At 40.8% G+C, this 22,368-nt stretch overlaps 1 protein-coding gene across 5 annotated transcripts in view; it reads left to right on the forward strand.

Moving 5' to 3' along the window:
* Nucleotides 1-22,368, forward strand: part of ZBTB44 (zinc finger and BTB domain containing 44) — a 64,586-nt gene that overhangs the window by 20,065 nt on the left and 22,153 nt on the right. For 4 of the 5 annotated variants that reach the window (XM_039496384.1, XM_039496387.1, XM_039496386.1 and 1 more), the window contains exons 2-3: nt 5,520-6,587; nt 13,969-14,053. In XM_039496384.1, coding sequence (XP_039352318.1) covers nt 5,570-6,587; nt 13,969-14,053 — 1,103 coding nt within the window. In that variant the 5' untranslated portion in view covers nt 5,520-5,569. Of the gene's footprint in view, nt 1-5,519; nt 6,588-13,968; nt 14,054-21,815; nt 21,944-22,368 lie in introns of those variants that run through there. The other variant, XM_039496388.1, reaches the window with a different exon arrangement.

A 22,368-nucleotide genomic window follows, 5' to 3' on the forward strand; every position in this document is an offset into this window, starting at 1 on the left:
CTCTTCTTCCCGTCCCTCCCCCCCAAGTCCCACACCTGGAGGCGGTGGGGCTCCAGCTGTCAGCCCTGGGGTGGCAGCAGCTGTGCAGAAGTGAGGGTGGCAATGGGATGTTAAGTCTGCTGTGAAAAGTGTTATTGACAAATACTACTTCTCACATTGCCTCCCCTCTGTGCTGCTGCAGGCGCGGCACTGCCTTCAGAGCTGGGTACCCGGCCAACAGCCGCTGCGCTCTACTCTGACTTCAGAGTTTGGTGGTGATCTATGTACTGGGCGGGGATTGCGGAGGCATAAATAGCTACAGACACAAAGGAGGGGAGCCCGATCAAATGAGTTTGAGAACCACTGATCTAGGGTAATCACTGTGTTTGTGGGCCTGACCCATAACTGCTGCTTGAGTGTTTCCTTCATCCGTGAGGAAACAATGCAGTTACTTGTGGAACTCATCTGACTCTCTCTTCTTGCTGGGTATTCCTCTCATCAGGCTCTCAACTAGTAATGCTAGACTACCTGCCACTGCCTCAACAGCTGGCATGTGACTTTGAAATCCAGGAAAAGGAGTTCTTCCTTTGACAGTTCTCTTCCCTGTAAGGATCCATGTCAATGAGGAGTTGGCTGCTGTGGAAGCAGCTTGCAACTGGGGCCCACATTAGGTGTGCTAGGAAATTATATAAAAAGCTTTGGGACCATGGAGGAATTATGAGAGCCCCCCCTGCACCCAAGGAATCTTGGGATTTTCCAGGACAGGTTGTAGGAGTTGAGAAACTAACCCCTCTGCGTGCAGCTTCCCGGGGCACTTGCAAAAGTCTCTCCAAGGCCTGTGTGCCATCCACGAGGCACCACAGTTTGCTGTGGTATTGGGAACTCTAAAGATTCATCTCCAGAAAGCATTGCAGCTAAAACAATGAAGTGTAGTGCTAGTGTGGATACAGTGTGTAGCAGCAGACCTGTGTGTAGCCACACTGACATGTTCAATAGAGTCAAACCAAGTATTGAGTGTCTTACAGTTAAGATAACAATGGTGTAGACATTACTTCAAGTACAGTTTAAAGGTAATGCTTTGCAAGTTACATTGTCTACCTCCACTCCCCAAAAGAACATTTTCACATTTTTGGTGCTGAACCCTGTTGACTCTTGTAAACTAACTTCTATAAATGGTCTCTCTATGTAAAACTTTCAGCAAAGATCAGTATTTAAGCCAAGAGATGGTAGTTTATTGCAGAAACACATTTTCAGTGGTCTTCACAAAGTAAGGACTCTTTTAATGACAACTCTCAAAGTAGATCAATTTTTAGTCCTAATATCCTTGTTTATAACAGTTCTAAGCTCTGTCATAAAAGAAATATAGCATCTGTGGAGCCACTGGCGTAGGCTGGTCAGACTAATTATGAAAGCTGTGGTGATGACCATTATCCCCAAACTAGTAATTTGATGTCTTTAACTTGAGTTCAGCCACTGTTTGTTGCATGTTGTCTGTTTGATGTAAGTTCTTCAATATGCATGCAAATACTACAGCTCAACACGTGTTTCAAGTTCTAATGTAACTGGCATTTATAGCAGTAACTTCACTGTAATTCTACTGGACACTTGTGCTTTTAAGTATGCAGTACTCACAGAGATGGGACTGTTAAAACATTGAATTTGTATCTTGATGGCTCAGTGCCCTGATGTATTCACCCATTACCTCTAAAGGTGACAGGTTTGCATTCCATAGAATCTATTACAGGAGAGTGAATATTTCATATTGAAGTAATTGCATGCAAGGAGATCTTGCAGTGTTGGTCTGCCCTTTGTTATTTAAAAAAAAAAAAAGTTTGTCCACACTGAGGCTCAAACTGGGCTACTGAGCTGGCTTTGAACAGTGTTTTAAACCATATTCAGTGAATAGTGTTCTTGGCCCAGTGTAAATGGGAGGCCTTTGTCAGATAAAGCTGACATCTTGAATATTTTTTGTGTATTTTTGAAGTTATAGGGCTAAATCCACTTTTGCTGTAAGGAGGCACAACTGGTAAAGTTGGCTCGTGGTCTCACCTTAAAAAGAAAACCAATTTCACAGTATAAATCTCATGTCACAACGATGATACTCTTAAGCTATAAAGAAAAATTAAAAAGCAGGAGGCAAGTGAGAAACAAAAGTGTTGGTAATGAGAGATGACAGGCAATATAAGATAGAGAATGCTGAAGTCGGACCTATTGTTTTTTCATAGTATACATTGTACAGTTTATACTTTCAAATATGTTTGTAGTTTCCAGACATACAAGTTTTACAAACAACTCAGATGTTGAAAAATAAGTACTTTAGAGGATATGAACTGGTAAATGTGATTTGTTGATTCAGAGATTTTAAATTTTGTTCTTTCTCCTTTGGAAGTAACTACTTGATTTCTTCAGTGATCTTGAACCAGTAAAAATGAGACAAGCCACCTTAAATGATTTAATATCAGGTCTACACTACAGTTCTAACTCGATGTAAAATCCATTAAACTTAACTTGTTTGAAAACCCAGTGCCCTAACATTTATCATCAGACTACCCATCAATTGGCAATTCAGAAAATTCTCCTTGTTCTGGCATTGTGAGGCACTCTTGTCACACTTCAACAGAGTAGTGACTGGCTCACTCAAATCATAAGAGTAAAGAAAATGTCAGGGAAAGTTTGAAATAAATTGTTGCACCAACCTATTAAACTTCTTTGAAAAGCTTTTGAAAATAGCATCATTTTAAATTTAACAGTTAACATAAGTGGTTTATTCCTTGAATTTGAAAACACTGTGGTGTAGCATGTTGCATGTGTGTGGAAGAGAGGAGTTTAATTCTGAGAGATGAGGCATGAGAAGTCCACCCATGCCACCAGTTCCTGGGAAGGGGAAGCATACCTGTTTTTGTCAGGGTGCTGTCCCTTCTCTCTACTCAGAATTGGTCTCTTATATTGACCTGTGGCTGGAGGTTGTTAAACTTTTCCAGTTCCATCCTGCCACGCATACACCCCAACTTCACTCCTGGTTGCTGTTGGGGAGGATCTCTACTACTCTTCAGCCTCCTGGCTGCAAAGTAGCATCAGGATTAGTTCTCCCTTATTCCAGCCACTCCCCAGCTCTCCATTTTTGGGTCCTTTTCCCCAGATAAACTAGTTTGCCTCTCCTGTTCTTCAGTAAAGCTATAAACATCAACAAAGCCTCTGGCACTATCTTTCTCCAGACGCCTATAGCTATGAGACTGGGATATGGTGTCTTTCACTTAGCAAGTGTTTTGTTTATGCTTAATTTCTCCCTTAACAGTGGCGTGAAATTTCATTTTAAATCGAAGTTGTCTTCATAATTTGACTCAGACTTCATAAATTGTTAATGTTCCTCTCATAACTTATGGTTATTGAACTAGATTAGCCATGTGACTGCATCTGTAATGTTAGTCAGTTGATTCTGTGCTCCAGAAGGAGTAATGCTTTTCTCTGTCTGAAGTAGTTTGCAATAAGAAGAGTGAAATATGGCTGATATTTAATAGTGGAGTGAGTGAGTAATGAGAGAGATTCATTAGGTGCCTCTGACAGACACTATTTACGTATATTTTAAGGCTTCAGATCTGTAACCTATTCCACAAAGGCAGTTCCCTGCATCATGAAGTTATAAATCTTCTCCTGGACATGAGGTCCACTTGTACAGAATAGCTTGCAGATTTGTGAGTGTGAGAGGCAGGTGGTGATGGTTAGAAGGGAGAAGAGACTTATCCCCTGTCAACCAACCAGGTATAATTCAGTCATTGATATTTAAACATGGAGAAGCACCTTATTTATGCATCCAGCCTCTTCTGAATTGTGTAAAGCATATAAACACAGAAGAAAATGGGGTCCCTACTTTAATTGGGAGTTGTGTTCATGTCAGGAATGCATGCTTAGGGCCTTAAGTAACTGAAATGATAGCTTGTTTCCCCTTTAACAATTAAATACATAATTAAAGCTGCCTCAGAAACTAGGTCTCCTCATTTGCAGACAAATTCTGCCGCCCTCTGCCATCGCAGAGGTCTGTGCATGCAGCAGAATTGGTATGGTTCCCTTGCAAAAGATGGAAACAGAAGATGCACATAGAGCCTCACTGTGCAAGGACTCTCTCCACATGTCTAGAGTGAGGGGTTGGACCATCATATTCCTCTGTAAAATCAGAGGCATGTAGGTTTCAAAGAGTCAATAGTGGCTTGAGAATGTTTCCTCTGTAGCCTGGAGGAGAGGATTCTGTACCTTCCACACCTCCAGGAAATTGTGTCAAGTCTTTTTACTTAGATTAGCATCAAAGAGAGGATTTGTCCCTAAGGGTATGTCTTCACTACCCACCGGATCGGCGGGCAGTGATCGATCTGGTGGGGATCAATTTATCGCGTCTAGTATAGATGCGATAAATCAACCCCTGAGCACTCTCCTGTCGACTCCTGTACTCCAGCTCCGCGAGAGGCACATGCAGAGTCGGCGGGGGAGCCGTAGCAATCAACTCACCATGTGAAGACATCACGGTAAGTCGATCTAAGTACATTGACTTCAGCTACGTTATTCATGTAGCTGAAGTTGAGTAACTTAGATTGATCCCCCCCGTAGTGTAGACTAGGGCTAAGAAAATAATTGGAAGTGTTCTGTGTTTATATTGTTTCAGCAATAGATATGCAAAGGAAGATGTTACGTCCCTTGTGTTTGCTTTATCTTGTAAAATCCAGCGTTGTAGATATGATTTGGTAAGGCAGAACTGTACTTTGAGGTTTACAATGCATTTTGTTTTTGGAGGAATTTTCAACAACCTCTCATCCTAGTCCAAAATCATTTATTGAAAACAGCTTTAGGCAATCACTGCCTGCCCTACCAGCAGCACGGCTTAGCTATTGTTAAAAACTGTTCTGTGTTTACTAGCTTGAACTCTGTCTTCTGAAAATTCATACAGTGGACTCTATAAGGCTTTTGTTATTTAGAACCTTCACTGGGAAGTTTGTTTGATTCTACACATTTGCATCCCAGCCCAAACGAATGTCAGGGTCTTCAGTTTACAGAACCATTTCACAAAGCCCCTGAAGACTAATAACTAAGCAATACATGACTGATTCCAGAAAACAAAAATACAGGACCATTTAAGACACATACATGCTAGTTTAAAAGACCATATTTCCCATCTCAAAAGGTGATGTGTCCCCGTTACCAAACTGTGATCAGGGTAATTTCTTTGAGCAGGTAACAGCAGAGATCTGAAAAGTGATATTATTGGCTGAATTCAGATAATCTGACTTTCACATTTCTTTTGCATTATTACAAAATATTAATAACTCAGTGCATTGTCGTAGAGTAAACCTAATATAATGTTTTCTGGCCCATGGGAGAGTCTGGATTCTAAAAGGTCTAATGTACTGGACTTCAGTGTAAAGGACGATTCTCTTTCATGTTCATCTCTGCAAATACAAAGTCTCTAATCTTTAATTCTCAGTGTAGAAATTCGTAGTATAGAATATCTTTATAAAAATGACAAAAGATAATGTTTTTTGTCTGTCTTTTAGGACACTTGTGACCACTTGCATGGTGAAAGAGCATCAGCAAAAGTGAAAAAATGGGTGTAAAAACATTTACTCATAATTCCCCTGCTCACAGCCAGGAGATGCTTGGAAAACTTAACATGCTTCGCAACGATGGACATTTCTGCGACATCACCATTCGCGTACAGGACAAAATCTTCAGGGCACACAAAGTGGTCTTGGCAGCCTGCAGCGACTTCTTCCGCTCCAAACTAGTTGGCCAAGCAGAAGATGACGGCAAGAGTGTATTAGACTTGCATCATGTGACAGTGACTGGCTTCATACCCCTTCTGGAGTATGCTTACACAGCCACACTGTCTATCAACACAGAAAATATTATTGATGTGTTGGCTGCAGCCAGCTACATGCAAATGTTCAGTGTTGCTAGTACATGCTCAGAATTCATGAAGTCGAGTATTTTATGGAATACACCCAACAGCCAGCAAGACAAGGTGCTAGATGCAGGACAAGAAAACAGTGCAAACTGCAACTTTACCTCTCGAGACGGCAGCCTTTCTCCAGTTTCCTCCGAATGCAGTGTGGTAGAAAGAGCCATTCCTGTTTGTCGAGAGTCCCGAAGAAAGCGTAAAAGCTACATAGTCATGTCTCCTGAAAGTCCACTTAAGTGTAACACACAGATGAACTCCCCACAAGTGCTCAATCCTTCAGCTTCCTACGCAGAGTCCAGAAATCAGCCAGTAGACTCTTCCTTAGCTTTTCCTTGGACTTTTCCTTTTGGAATTGATCGAAGGCTTCAATCTGAGAAGGTGAAACAGGTAGAGAATTCTAGGACTTTAGAACTCCCTGGTCCATCTGAGGCAGCCCGAAGAATTACTGATTACGTGACATGTGAGAGCACAAAGGCCAGTTCACCTCTTGTGATTGAAGAAGATGTGCGTGTCAAAGTGGAAAGGTTAAGTGATGAGGAGGTTCATGAGGAAGTATCGCAGCCTGTCAGTGCATCCCAGAGTTCCCTGAGTGATCAGCAGACAGTCCCAGGAAGTGAGCAAGTTCAGGAAGATCTCCTGATCAGCCCACAGTCTTCCTCTATAGGTACAGCCACTTCTACTATTTTATATATGTATACGTACATGTACTTGTGATTTTATTTAAGAAGGTCTGCTTGAATTTTTAATTAGGTCACAGAAGATTGGTGAAACTGTATTTTGTTATTCTAATGTATGAAATGCAATGCAGTGATTTTAACAGTTTATTAATTATTTTCTTAATAGTGCCAGTTGGTTTGACTACAGTCCATTCACAGAGTACCGTTTTGGAAAGATTGGTGCTTTCCATAACTGTAAAGGGAGTTAAAGGTATCTCCAAAATCAAGCCTTTTATCAGTGTAGGTACAATGATAGTAGAGACCTTTTTATAATAAGAGTTAAGAACATATTTTGCAGAATAAATGGTGGAAAGCTGTCAAATTAATATCCCAGACAAAAACAAAATAGTGCAGTCATAATATATAGATTCTTTCTATTTCAAAGGGATTTAATCACAAATTGCAGCCCCTTATTCTGCCAAATGCAGAGACTAACATTTTTCCCAAATGACAATTTGTAGCCATTTTTGGGTTCCTCTGTGAGCTGTTATCTATCAATAGCTAATATTTAGAGCAGTGGTTCTCAGCTGGGGGTATGTGTACCCCTGGGAGTATGCAGAGGCCTTCCAGGGAGTACATCATCTCATCTAGATATTTGCCTAGTTTTACAACAGGCTACACAAAAAGCAATAGCGAAGTCAGTACAAACTAAAATTTCATACAGACAAAATGAAAGTAAGCAATTTTTCAGTAATCGTGTGCAGTGACATTTTTGTAATTTTTTTTATGTCTGATTTTGTAAGTAAGTAGTTTTTAAGTGAGGTGAAACTTGTGGTATGCAAGATAAATCAGATTCCTTAAAGGAGTACAGTAGTCTGGAAAGGTTGAGAACCACTAATGTACAGAACATCACTATAATAATCTGGTTTTCTCTTTGCATAGAAAAGACTCTTACAAATGACTTTCAGTAAGTCTGAACACAGTTGGCAATATTTCTAGTTTGGTTGCCAGAATTTTGCACAGATTATCTATTTGCCTTTGTATTTACAAAGTCTATTTATTGAAAGATTATTTCAGTAAAATCTGGTTTATTTGAGAACTGTTTGGTTGACTTCATTCAAATAATATCATGCCAAATGCTGTTTCAATTGATAAAATTCTAAATATAGCCTTGTACGCTAACTCTACCTCAGAGTTTTGTCTGGTGGGTATAGCACTATGTCTTCATGAGGGAGTAGTAGGTAGCTGATCTCTCTGACCCTTTCAAGGAGGCCATATCTGGCCACTGTAATCAGACTATTTCAATTGCACAATTGCTCACCAGCAAACTCCTGAGACGCTGCCAGTCCTTCCCATGCCTTGCAGGTAATAGAGTGAATACAGGTTCCCCAGAGTCATCTTGCTTCAGAGAGGTAAATCCACTTTCTTTTGTCTAAGGCAGGCTTGCCTCCAGAACATATTTCCAGCACATATACATAATTCTTTATATACAACCTGTACATAGATCACACAATATGACCAGCATGTCACCAGTTTTTTATGTGATACCTTACCAAAACTGTTTGGCTAAATATTTTGACACAGTGTGTTGTCTTCCCTTTGCTGTTTGGCATAAAGGGCCCTTAAGGTATCAATGTGTTTGAATTTACATTCAGCATTGTTTGCACAGCACTATTATACCATGATTATAGATTATATTCCTATTTTGCTGTATTCTAAAGAAGTGCAAATTCCTTGTTTTAGAACAGGGGTCAGCAGCCTTTCAGAAGTGGTGTGCCGAATCTTCATTTAGTCACTCTAATTTAAGGTTTCGCATGCCGGTAATACATTTTAACGTTTTTAGAAGATTTTTCTATAAGTCTATAATATATAACTAAACTATTGTTGTATGTAAAGTAAATAAGGTTTTTTAAAATGTTTAAGAAGCTTCATTTAAAATTAAATTAAAATGCAGAGCCCCCCGGACCGGTGACCCAGGCAGTGTGAGTGCCACTGAAAATCAGCTCGCATGCCACCTTCGGCATACGTGCCATAGGTTGCCTACCCCTATTTTAGAAGGTTTGCACTGTACCAAAGGTATGATAAAGCACAGTTGCAGCACAGGCCACATTATAAGCATCCTTTGTTTTCTAAAGAGGTATTGCTTTGCACACTATCACAACATTAGGGATAATCCAATACAGCAGTAACTGTTGGGGGCAAGGAGGTATGTTAAAACACAATGTTCTCTTTCCTGGACACACACATTACCCTTTTAAAATTACATGTATTTATCTCAGTGCTTTATAATGCATTTATAAAAGCTCCCCTGCCTGTTTTTCTTATATTGTAAAGAGCTCTCATTTGCTATTTGGGCAATTGCAAGAATTGCTTATTTGCAGTTTGCTATATGTAGTATCACTTAAACAGTACGTAAGAGCACTTTCTAATACTGGAGAAGTACAAGCAGGAGAGCCTTTATAAATATACTATGTCATTCTGGTAGCAACACTAGTTACGTTTGAGAAGATATTTTCATAACTCTTTGACGTCGGCCCCATCAGAGAGATAAGTACACAAAATAAAAACTCAAGCAGCAAATGAACTTTTTTTGGACTAGATTTTATTAGTTGGCAATATTGTGAAGGATAAAATCAATATAGAATTCAATTTTTTATTTTTGCACATTGTATTACATCTGATCTTGCGTACCCAACAATACTCCGCTTATTTTAAGTCACGCTGAATCACAGTTTTAAATTTGATATTCATAATGTTGTTTTCAGAAACTTGTCAAAGGTGAGTCTTCCATCAGTAACCCCAAAATATGGGATCATTATATTTTGGATCCCTAACTTTTCTTTCAGTTGGGAAATATGGGCCTTCTTTGTGACTCCTGACATCTTAATAGGCTTTTCTATTTTCTTATTCTAGCACTCTTCCTTTTGGAATAAACATTTTTCCCCTTTTTCTATGTCCATATCGCATTGTATCTCTTCTCTTTCCATTTGTATCTTCGGTCTGACAATCTCATCTGAAGCCCCAATAGTATCGTTTTTCTAGTGTTGTATTGAAGTCTGTTGGAATTTAGCCATCGACTTTCCTCACTCCCACTAAATCCCAATACCGTCCTCAATGAAAACCCCAAATGCCTGTCCCCATATGCAGGCATTACAGAGTGCCCTAAAGTTCAACAAATTCAGGCTGTTTTGCATGATGGGAAGGAGGAGAGAGGGTGAATTCAAAATCCAAGGGACTCTTCAGCAGCTCACTTATATATCTGGAATATTGATCAGTCTTCACCTAGTTAGTATGGCTGAGGAAAAGAGGCAGTGTCTTAGGTAGTCAGGTCCCAGGCCATATACTGTGTGGCTTATCTAAGGCTGTGTCTACACTAGAGATCTCCTGTGTAGCCACTCTATGCTGACGAGAGAGAGCTCTCCTATCAATATATTAATCCACCCCCGACGAGCGACAGTAGCTATGTTGGCAGGAGAGGCTCTCCCACCAACATAGCGCTGTCCGCAGTGGCGCTTATGTCGGTTTAACTTATGTCGCTCAGGGGTGTTTTTTTTCACATCCCTGAATGACAAGTTATACTGATGTAAGTGGTAGTGTAGACATAGCCATAGATACAAATCTAACAGCTAGTTGACCTCTTGTTGGAGGATGGATGTAAACCCTGTTGCTTTAGCTACAAGCTGTAGAAAACTTAATGAAATCAAGTTGGTTCTTGTATGGATTTTAAGAAACCTGTAACTTGAGATACTTTAAAAACACAGGTTATGTAACAGGCCGTATGTGATTGCACCATGAGCTGGCTAGATATATGGCACTCACTTAAGATATCCAAAGCTGTAGGATCAAGCTAAATGGGAATACAGGATTTAAGATGTCCATAACCAAAAGTTTCAGCAGGTCATTTATGCTTAAGAGGTTTGCACAGGATTGCACTGGACACTAGCACTGAATGAAGCAACCCGATGACATTTCGTTTTGTGTTTGTAACAATAACTTTGGAATGCCACATCGAACAATTCCGGAACTTCAGAACCTGATTTATTTTTGCTGAAATTGGAAAACCTGAAAAAGGAAAATGAGGGACAGGTAGAGCCGTGCATCTCCCCCCACTACCACCAAGCATCTGGTGAGCACTCACATCAGTGTCAACCAGATCTGTAATTGTCTATAGATCAGAGCTGGTTCATTGCAGCCATTAACACCTTCCTGCATAACAGTATCCTCATATCAGTTCTGCCCATGGTCTCACGTCATCTTAAGAAGCTGACACCCTAGTGGTATGTCTACATTTTCTGTACAGATCACACTGGATCCTGATCAAAAGGAAGCAGCATAGTTAGTTGTCTTTCAGGCTACTTGAATATGATAAATACAGTGGGTAAAACTCTCTTCAGTGGGTATGATTTGTTTTCCTTCTCCTGACCCTTAGTTTCATTGTCTTTTTTGGTATGTTGCAGTTTATTTCTCACTGATATATCAGTATAGTCTCCTGCCACCACTATGTTCCTTTTAATGACTTCACACAATTGATTACATGTCCCCTGATAGCCGACTCAGGTCCACGGGGCTTAGGCTGCGGGGCTGTTTCGTTGCTGTGTAGAATTCTGGGCTCAGGCTGGAGCCTGAGCTCTAGGACCCTGCAGAGTGGGAGGGTCCCAGAACTTTGGGGCCAGCCAGCGCTTGGAAGTCTACACAGCAATGAAACAGCCCCGTGACCCCAAGTTGGCTGACACGAGCCAGTCATGGGTTTTTCTTTGCTGTGTAGACATACCCCATGACTTAATTCCCAGACAGAACATAAATGAGAATGGTGGGAAGGGGGAAATGGAGGAGGCATGCAGAGCCCCTGGCATGGGGGAATTAAAAAGGAGATCCTAGAATGGGGTGGGTACACAGGCTCCGGCTTCTAATTTTCCCCAGGTGTGCTCAACCCCTGCTCAGCCCTAGGCCCGTCTCAGCTCCACCCCTTCTCTCTAAACCCCTGCCCCACATCTGCTGCACAGGAGCAGTTGAGGGCCCACAGACTGTATGTGAAGAAGGAGGGAATTGAGGTGGGGAGGGGAGAGAGCACACAGAGCTCCTGGCGTGGGAAAGTGCAGAGTCTCTGAAGTAGAAGGGGATGGGAGGATGGCACACATGGAGCTGGCAGGGTTAGGGATGATGGAGGAATGCAAGTCACTCCCCTGGTGTGTGCAGTGCTCTCAACCTGCAGAAGCAACAGTGTGGAGCACACTGGTTGTACCACATTACTGAACAGGAGGCTGTTTTTCTAGCAGAGAGGATGTTTTCTGTACTGCTTTATATTTCTTGGAACTAAATTGACACTAAGACCTGATCAACTTCCTTATCCCCTTTCTGTTAGGGTGAAATGCAGTCCAATCGTGATCAGAGTGGATTTGATTTAAATCAAATTGATTTAAATCACTAGTCAGGAAGACTCTGTTTAATCATGGATTTCTACATAAAAGTGCATTCTTGATGGTTGTTATAACCTTAATACATATTCTTCACAACTCAGAGATAGATGTAGGTTTCATTTTTAGAAGGTTCACACTATGCATTTTTAAAGTGGTTTATTTTGAAAACTTTTCAGATTGGTTTTACAGTTATATCAGAAAATGAATTATTGGTTATTTCATTTACCAAAGGTAATTGAAGCAGATATTTATGAAGTCACTGGGAGGTGGACTATCTCCAATTCAACAAGTTAATCATTAATATTTGGAGGATTTTCTTTCCATGCTATATTAGGAGAACATCACCAGACAGACATTTAAATTGTTTTATTTAACTAAAACAACAATGTTATGTATTCTGGACTTTTTTCTTCAACAGCAAACACATAATATTTTAACAAAACAATCATATTAATTTTTTTATTTAAGCATTCACTTTTTTTAAATCAGGTTTGTTTGTTTTTAATTAAAATAGTTAAATATTTTTTCAAAAAACAAACTTTAAAAAAACAACCACCATTTTTGCTGTTAACAAGCATGTTATCTCTGGAGACACAAATCCACAGTTTGAGAACTGCAAAACTAAGCATCTTTGATGGTATCTTCTAGACTGAGCACTGAGTCAGATGGGGTAGATAGAAAGATTAACCTAAATAATCTGTACAGAAGCCCCTGGAACCCCATAAGATTGGGTCTCTAATCCATGAACTATTGGAACTCATTTACAAAACTTTTCTTAAACATTACAGTAATATATTGTCTCATACTATAGAATTAGAATTTCTAATCCCTATTCCACGATGAGATACCTTTGAGCTATAATGTATCTTTAGATAGTTTTTTCCTCAAAAAGCATTTTATCAAAAAAATCAGATTTAAATAAAATCCTTTTTTTTTAATCACTGATATTTATCCACCCTGATCTTGATGCTGTTACTCAATTTACTCGGTCCTCTGTCAAGCAAAACTCTCATTGAATCAAAGGAGACTTATCTGAACAATGATTTGAGGAGGAGGGATAGCTCAGTGGTTTGAGCATTGGCCTTCTAAACCCAGCATTGTGAGCTCAGTCCTTGATGGGGCCATTTAGGGATCTGGGGCAAAATCAGTACTTAGTCCTGCTAGTGAAGGCAGGGGGCTGGACTCAATGACCCTTTGGGGTCCCTTCCAGGTCTATGAGATAAGTATATCTCCTTATATTATTTACACAAACTAAGTAAGGATATCAAGGTTTGATTTAGTGCTGATATTATACTAGATCTGTTTCCAAAGCTCAGTTCAGCTAAATTTCCCAAAACGTTGTGTGTGCTAATGAACCATTAGGCAGACTGGCATCTCCCTTGCAGTAATAGGTGGTGGGTATACTACAGTTTAGTCTCCTTTGGACTGCATTTTAATCTGCCAAGGGCACCAAGAACCTGGAATTGGCATTCTTTTATTAAATATCCTTATGTATGGAGGATGCATAAGGTATGGGAAATAAAGATCCAAGACAGCAGCAGGATTAAATTGCTTAATATCCCTTAACATTTTGAAAAATCTCGGAGCATAGTTGTTTTACCTGAAATTAGCATTTTCTTGCTTAGAAGTGTTAGTGTAGGAGAAAAAAACATTGATTGACGACCATTACTGTATTTTAACACAATTGTATTCATCTTTTAATTTATCCTCTCATTTTGTAGGCCCACTGAATATTTGACCATATATTAACATTGCTCTTCCCTCTGCTGAATTCTTGATAAAGTAGGGAAGAATCCTGAGGTCTGAATGCTGCTGGTTTTGAAGGAGCTCTGGCAGTATTAGTGTGCTTCCAACCAGTAAAGAGTGTCTGCAGGAGACTCTTGGTAGAGAGCGTTTACATGTAGTTTACCCACCTTTTGAGCACTTTTACTTGCATTACACTGCAAATTGATGTTCCTTTTTTCTTCCCCAGGTTCAATAGATGAAGGGGTTACTGAGGGATTACCCACTCTCCAAAGTACCTCTGGCACTAATGCTCACGCAGATGATGATGATCGGTATGTACCAACATAGCGTGCAAACTGTTCCGTAGTGAGTGAGTGGTATGCTATAATTAACTTGCCCCAGCCCTGCTTGGAGAAAGGTTAGCTGCTCATACATATACTTTGTGTTGAATAAAGTACGATCAGTGCCCGAAGGATCAAATACTTTAGGAGAGCAGAGGTGATGAAAGTCCATGTTTGCTTAGCAGTTGCACTGCTTTCTTTTGCGAAGTTTCCAACTTAAACTGAATAGGAAAGTGATGAGCTTATTCCTGTGCTGTGTATTCACACTATTCTGTATTTATATACAGACTTCATTGTGAAACAGTTAAGGTTGTTGCATACAGTGTATATCTGACAGAAAAACAAGGAAATGAAAAATTAATCCACATAATAGTCCATATCTTCTCCTCTTCCACCCAAAGAGAGAGAGACAGCTATGACGACTACTGTACATCACACATACCACAATAGTAACTCTGTCCCCTCAATTGGATCTTAATATACCTTTACCAGAATACCCTGTTTCATCACTATTCATTGTAAATGTTTAACATAGTAGTTTGCTGTGCTGGGAGTGGGTAGCTTGTTAAAGTGGGTGATGGAAGGCTGGCATATCTAGTTATATAGAGTTAAGGTTATGGGAGCATGGACTGAAGTGTATGGTAGTTGTGTTGAAAGGAAGGTATGTGCTTGTGGGTGGAGCATGGGGTATGTGCTGTTGGGTAGCATAACTTTTTTTATTTCCTAGCTTTTCTAGTTTTTGTCACGTGTGGTATGTATGGAGCCACACTGTTTCCCAGCAAAGCTTTTAGTATATTAATTTCCTAGTGTTTAAATGTTTTGATCAAGGGAGTTGGTCTTGGGCAAGAGTTATGGACCCTTTGAGGGCTGTTCCAGAAGCTCTGACACAGTTGCAGAGTCTGATAGAGAAGACGTCATCAGCCAGCAGCTGCACTTTTCTAGCACATAAAATCGCTGTTGGCAGCTGATAAGTAAAACTTTCTCCATTGTAGGGTTACACGTGAAAAAAGAATGTAGCTGCTGGCAAAAGATTTAGTGTATGATTGAGAAGATTTTACACACTTTGGTGTGTAAACTTAGTTATAATAATAACATAGTTCTTATAGCTATGACTAATAGTTAAAATAACCCTAAATATCCTTTTAAAAACTACCTGTTCCACCAGATCTGCTCCCAAGTTCATCTCTATCCCAGTTTTTAAAAAGATACTAGTCAACAACAACAAAAACTGCCACAGACAGATTTCAGCCATGGATCAAATTCGGACACCTCCTGTTAAAAAAAATAATGCAAAAATAAATTAATCAAAAACTGAATAGAAAATTATGAAATTTACATGTAAAGGAGAAATAGGAATTTATGCCCCATTTTAAGCCCATGCTTGAAAAATTCCCAAACACAGATTTGTAGAACCATCAGTAAAATCCAGCAGGATTTGTGTACTGTTTACACAGTACTGAAAAAGCTGCTAGCTGTGTGCATTTATTAAGAACACAATTCTGCACTCTGGGACTTTGGATTTTCTAAACCAAATGGTTTATTTTATAAGTTCAAATGCAGGTTACAGGCCCTACCCTGTAAATTGGCTAGTCCCAGGAAGCTCACTCTTAACTCTAATGTAGTGGGAAGACCTTTTTATCTACCCCAAAACTTTATTCTCAGTCTAGAACAGACTTTATTACCATTATCAACATTCAAATCTGCTCAGCTCAGTAGTACACAATCAACAGAAAAATCTTTAGCTGCTCTCCTGCTCTTCTCTCTGAGGAATAAACAAATTGTAGTTTAAAAAAAAACACACACTTGTGCTCTTACACTCTCCCTCTCTTTCTCTTTCAGTGCATGTACATGTATAATATAAGGGGCTCTGGTTTTGTCTGGAGGACAGTAAACTGGCCTCCTGGGCAGGTCATTATTCTAAATGCTGCACAATGAATTAAAATAGATGCTTTAGAAGGGAGTTGGATGCTGATTCCTCATGTGTTCTGAGTATAATAAAGCCTGTAACTCTTAGTCACCTTCTGTTTAAAAAAAAATCAATCTAAATGCTTCCTCCTACAGATAGCATTATTATGCCCTAGGCTCACTCGAGAAACACTATACTCCAAATATAGTTTGAACTTACTCCAGGTTCCTGGGAGCAACAGGATTTTTTCCTATCTGAAATAAGCATAAGAACTGTGTGTTCTACTGCTATCACTCAGTAGAGCTTCTGTTACTGAACAAAGCTTTAAACACACTTGGCTAGCAGATATGGATACAAAAACTTTGCTCAGTGGGTTTTTTCCATATGGATCATTAGTTTAAACCTCAGCTGGAAATTCCTTTATTGATTCTTGAAACTCAGAATCAAGTTTTAGACAGACATAGTAGATTTGCATCTTGAAACACTTCGTTGATTATGTGTGCGCTGCTCTTCTGTTGGGCTAGTCTTTGTATTCTAATCTAAATATGCTCTCCATGCAAAAATCATATTGATTATAAAATATTTTTTTCTGGTAAAGTATCTTCATTCAGTGTTAATTGCTTAATACGATTAAATAGCCTCCTTGTTTCAAAAGCAGGTCATATGATACATGACTTGAAGTAGACACATGAATGTTTTATGTATTTGAACTATTCTCATTGAACTGATTTCTGTAGTATTCTTTCTTCTGTTGAACCTTATTAGATTGTAAATTTCCATAATATGGATATGTAGTAGACTGGTTAAATGTTTAGTCTAGTTTATTAGCTACTGTTAAATTAAGTTGAGGCAAATTACTAGTACTGAAATATATAATGTTTGGAAAGTCTAATGAGAATCTATTTGTTCAAATGGCTTGTCCATCTCTACAAGTGGGGGGCATTCTTGGGACAAACACAATGTTTTAGTATTCATATTTGTCAGGATTTAGTTTTGCGTAGCTGAATGTGCATTCCAGTCCATTTGCAGAATGTCAAAAACAGATCAGTTGCTTATAGAATGTGATATCTGGAGGTTATAACACATTAATTATAATTAACAATTCTTGTTTCTTGATCTGGGCTGATTGGAATGTTTTCTGTGCTTTTATTTAATTTTTAAAAATTACAAAATATTTCTTACTTAAAATGAAGCTTTTTTATGTATGTTTACAAAGCGTCCAAAAATGTTTGTTTTTAGTTTAGATTTTCCCCATTATACCTGATGTACAAGGAATTGCTCACAGCTTCCAAATATTTAAATAAGTGAGTGTACAGAATGCAAGGAAGGGAGGGAAAAGGTGATTTTGTTTTTACATTTCTTCCTGGTGCTAAGGTCCACAGATCCATGAGGATGGGTACTTCAGCCAGCTTGCAGCATGGGGAAGAGATTGACCTGTCAGTCATTGGGAGCTAGAAAATGCCCTGCTGCCTGAAATGCCCTCCAGTTTTATCTGCCTCCCCAGGGACAAGCAGATGGCTCACCAAAGCCCGCCTTGCCGCAGAGTTTTCTGCAATTCCAAACCCTATTTCAGATTTCTTACTATTTTAACTCAATAAAATATTGTTTGATTACCAGTTATCTCAGGGTGGCGTTTGCCTTTCAGGGAGCTTGTCCCCCTCAGCTCTGCTTTGCCTTCTGAGGCATTTGCATCAGCATCAGCTGGTGCTCCTGCAGGCTTCAGGGAGTGAGCTAGGCCAAAAAAAGCCAGTGGCAAAAGGAAAGGTGCATGTCTCCTGCTTTCTCCCCTCTTCAAGTATCTCCTTGGTGAGCTCGTCTGACTCTGTGGGCAGAACGCAGTCTTTCTCCAGCACAATCCAGGTGGGGTCACCTCAGACCCCTTCCCCCAGGCAGGAAAATAGCTAAGCAAGGTTGGAAAAACTGGCTCCAGGGACAAGTAAGTCCTTCTCCTTCGGCTTTGTGAGTGGAACATTACCTAAAGGGCAGTGCACCATACAGCCTGCAGCAGCAGCCATACCTCCAACTGCGGAGTTCAGCCGCCTCCTCCCCCTCACGTTCTTTGAGGCCATGGATAAAGGACAGTGGACACAGCATGGACTCTACCAAAGCTGCTGCCACCTCCATAACAGGCGTAGTGTTCCCTGCTGATACCCCAGGCTGGGCCCTCCAGGAGAAATGCAAACCTATCAGGCCCAAGTCGATCCCTTGTGCTAGAGACAGGTAGAGTTTCTGGGGAGTTCATTCTTGAACTTCATGCCATGTCTTTTGTGGGGAAGGAGAGGCGACAAACCCAGCCTCTTTCAGGACACAGAGATTGCTAGACACCTGAAATAGTTTAGGAGCAATCTGAGCCCAGTCTCTCCTCAAAGCAAGATTATAGGAACAAATTTCCAAAGGGGAAATAAACAAAATCAGCGCTGTTCCCTCTGGATGCCGCCATTGAGTGCAGCGTGCACCTAAAGCAATATTTGCCATTGTGGGTCATATATGCAGTTCTATATGTGTTATGTGGGCTGCATCCACACAATATATATACTACCTGTATGGCCCTGAGGATGTCACATGAGCCGTAGCTGTGTGCTGATTGGGCTGCATGCAGCCCATGGACCGCAGGTTGCGAACCACTGACGTAGATGTTATATGGGGAGGGCTACGATTTTGTCACAGAAGTAGTGGATTCAGTGACTTCCAGAGACCTCCGTGACTTGAGCCTGCAGCACCTGGGAGCTGCAGGGTTGCCCCATCCCCCATGGTGGCTGGGAACTCCAGGGTCCTGAGCTCCCAGCCACCTTGGCCAGGGAGCTCAGAGCCGCTGCGGCCGGCCGGGGCACTCCTGGAGCCAGGGGCCGGCGGGGTGCCCTGCAGTTGGGAGCCAGGGGCCAGCGGGCTGCCCTGCAGCTCCCAGCTGGGTCCCTAGGGGTGGTGTGGGGACACTCAGCTCCCCATTTTGTCATGCATATTTTTAGTAAAAGTCATGGATAGGTCATGGGCTTCTGGGAATTTTTCTTTGCCTGTCTGTGATTTTTACTAAAAATATGAGACACAAAATCTTAACCTTCGTTATGGGTCATAAGGCAAATTGAAGTAGTCCCTGAAGTACAGCAGGAGAAAATACTGCAAGTGGTAGCTAGAGCAAGAGCAGGCAACTGAGGCAAGGTCAGTAGCTGCTCTCGGTTGCCTCAGAACTATATGCATGACTCCCAAGCCAGGCCTATCAGGATTTAGATCTGTGTTTGGTTTCTGGGTCCTTCAGTTTGGGAGCGAATGGCTACCAATCGCTTTAGTTAAAATGAGGTCCCTGGACATTGTCCGCAGGAGGTATTCTAAGGCAAGAATCTCATGAACAGTTTTGTCCACTCTGAATCTCAAGCGACCTATGGAAATGCCAGGATGTGAATGAAACCGTCCATGGTTTAATTCAGATCAGAGCAGCACAACCCTTTCCCCATCCTGTTTTCTAGCCTCATGCAGTCAGGAACAAACAGACCAGGGCATAAATTCCTTAAGGATGCTTATCTTTCCCATTTCACCATCACGTAGACAATTCTCCCCTCTTTCATGCAGATGGCAGATTTTTATTTTCTCAGCTTGTATTACCATTTGATTTGACAAATGGTCAAATCAGGGTCTCTTCCAGGATCATGCCAGTATTAATATTGACTTTAAGGAAGACACAAATTCACTTCTCTTCCTCGATAATTTTTCTGACCAGGACTCTGTACAGAGTCAGCTGCAAAAAAATACAGAGATATGTTTTCTAAGATATCTTGGATACATGATGAACGCAGTCATATGGTGCCAGGGAAGTTAATCATAGTATTTATTCTCATCCCAATCCTATCAGATGCAAGGTTTCACCTCAGACCATTTTTAGCATAAGATGAAGAACAAAGGAAGGGCATGCAGTATCACAAACAAAAATACAGCTCTATAGGGCATGCTGTTCTTATACACAGACATGCTTCAGCGATCAAGAGTTGATTAGAAACATCCAGTAATTCTTGCTCTCCTCCTCTGCATCACATCCACTGGCAGAGATCAAGGTCTCATTGGATAGTCTCCACTCCCTCAGATGAGTGTACTAAATCAGATTTTTTGAAGGGATCCACCCACTAGCAAACCAAGCAGAGCAATCTTCATTTGATGCTAGCTGAGGGTAATGGAGAGGGCTTTTTTCAGTTCAATCCAGGGAATAGGTACCAGAAAAAGCAGAGCACAACACCAATGATCTGGGACACAATGATTCATTGAGGCCTCAGAACACTGTTCCTTCCATGGGTCACAGACTTGTTTGGGTTGTGACAGTGAAAGTATCTGATAGGTTTTTTATAAGTAAACATGGGAAACATGATCGGATCAATCACATAGAAAAATCAACTTCTCCGGTCCTGGGCAGAGCAAAGTTTACTATCCCTGTGTGCACTGTCTATCAAAGGGGAGATGAACACCAAGGTTTACGTGGCAGAAGTTTCATTAAAGTCGACCCTGCACCAAGAAATGTTTGTACTCATTGTAAGTTAGTGTAGTGGGCTGGTGAGTCCCTGTTTGCATCTGGAAACAACAATAAAGCACCCTGTGGCCTTTCCGCATGTCAGGACTGGGATGTAGATCAGAATTTACTTACAAAGCTGAGCAATGCTTCTACTGTGTGCCTTCTCACCTTTTCCACTGCTCCCCAGAACCATACAAAAAATAGGACGGAGTGAGTGGCAGTGAAACGGTTCTCTTTCTGTTAGGCCTCGTTAACCTAGCATTGAGCCTTCCAATGTCTGTTTTTTGCAGTAGTAGACCTCCTCTGAGGGGGGTGGGGGGAAACCCAATCCACACAGGTTTAAAATGGATACATGAATGAAGTGAATTCATTCTCGTGACCCTAAAAATCATTCAACAAATAGAACTTATTCTGCTGGTTGATGCAAAGTCTGTAATTTAACTACAATGTTAAACAAGTGAAATATAGCCTGGAATTCCTACGGGAGGGCCTTAGTGTCAGTGAATAAGTGTCCAAGTAAAAAGGTCATGTCTCTAGTATGTTATCAACATGCTCAGGAAAAGGGAATTTTGTACAAATCCCAGCATTAAATACTTGAAGGCAACAGTTGTTGTTCTAGCTCTGTGAGGCCATAGAGCATGACTTTGGAACCTCATTCTGCTCCTTAGAGCGTTAGCCAGATTGAGCCCCTGTAGAGGTGTCACTATACTTCCTGTCCATTAAAGTAAAGCTCCCAGTATCTGTAATCTCCAATCAGAGGAGCTTTGAAGTTGGTGAGGAGCTTTCTCAGTTGAGACCCACTATTGTATTTTTCATTCAGACAAGTGTAGTCCTCTCAGTTGTGTCATACCATTCATTCCTACAGTAAAGTCAAGAAATATTCTTCCTTCTCTTGAGCATCAAGTCCAAAATTCAGGAGCACTGACATTGTCAGGGCAGAGAAGTCATATTTCCTGTACTGAGATCTGCTAGGTGGCCAAACGACCACTGATACATAAATTCACTACAATTCTGCATACTGGTGAATCCAGTTATTAGTAAATGCTGTTTTTTAGCAGAAGTATTCTTCCATGTCTTAGTGCTCAGGGGAAGGAACACTACATTGGATGTCCATATTTAAGGGATGATCCGAGTTCCTCCACTGCTGTGAAAATCCCATTGTAATGGATCTGTTAACTTTCAAATGATGAAGTGTAGGAAAATATATCCGCTTACCTGAAAAATTCTTTTTTTTGAGTTTTAAGATCCACAGATCCAGCCCACCCTAGAGGCCAGTGGATTTTCCAGAATAGAGATGGGAATTGACATGTAGCTATTTGGTTTTGTTCCATTAGGGAGAAAATTATCCTGGTTGTGGAAGTTGTCTCAACTGCAGGGAACTTCAAGTGGTAGGGCAATCCCCTGCTGCCAGTGATAGACAGGCCTGGTTCTGCCCCTAATCTGTGAGCAGGCTGCAGCAGCCACAGGAATAGGAAATTTTCAGGTAAGCACAGATAATAGAAAAGGCCATTTTTATCACCTGGATCACCCTTGTCCACAAGCATGTGATCCAGTAGATATAGTGAAGGAATGTGCCTGGGTGGGCCACACTTAGGGCAGACTGGAAGAAATAGGGCAGAACACTCCCCTCCCCCACCCCACCCAAACTGGTGAGGGTTTTTCTATAATTCGATTACTAAGCCAGTAACAAAAGAGCTTCTGTAGTGCCACACTGGTTAACCAGAAGCCGAACACAGCCCCCTTTAGGCATTTCAGCCCTTGGTTCCCTTCCAGACAGGTTAATATAGTGAAGAGTTATTGAAAACCTAATTCATCATATTTGAGGTTCTTACTAATCCCAAAGACTCAGACACTTACCCCAGGACAATATCTATTTCAGATATTACCCAAATATCACACTATCAGCCA

Source organism: Mauremys reevesii, linkage group 12 (assembly GCF_016161935.1).
Source record: "Mauremys reevesii isolate NIE-2019 linkage group 12, ASM1616193v1, whole genome shotgun sequence".
NCBI classification, from domain to species: domain Eukaryota; kingdom Metazoa; phylum Chordata; order Testudines; family Geoemydidae; genus Mauremys; species Mauremys reevesii.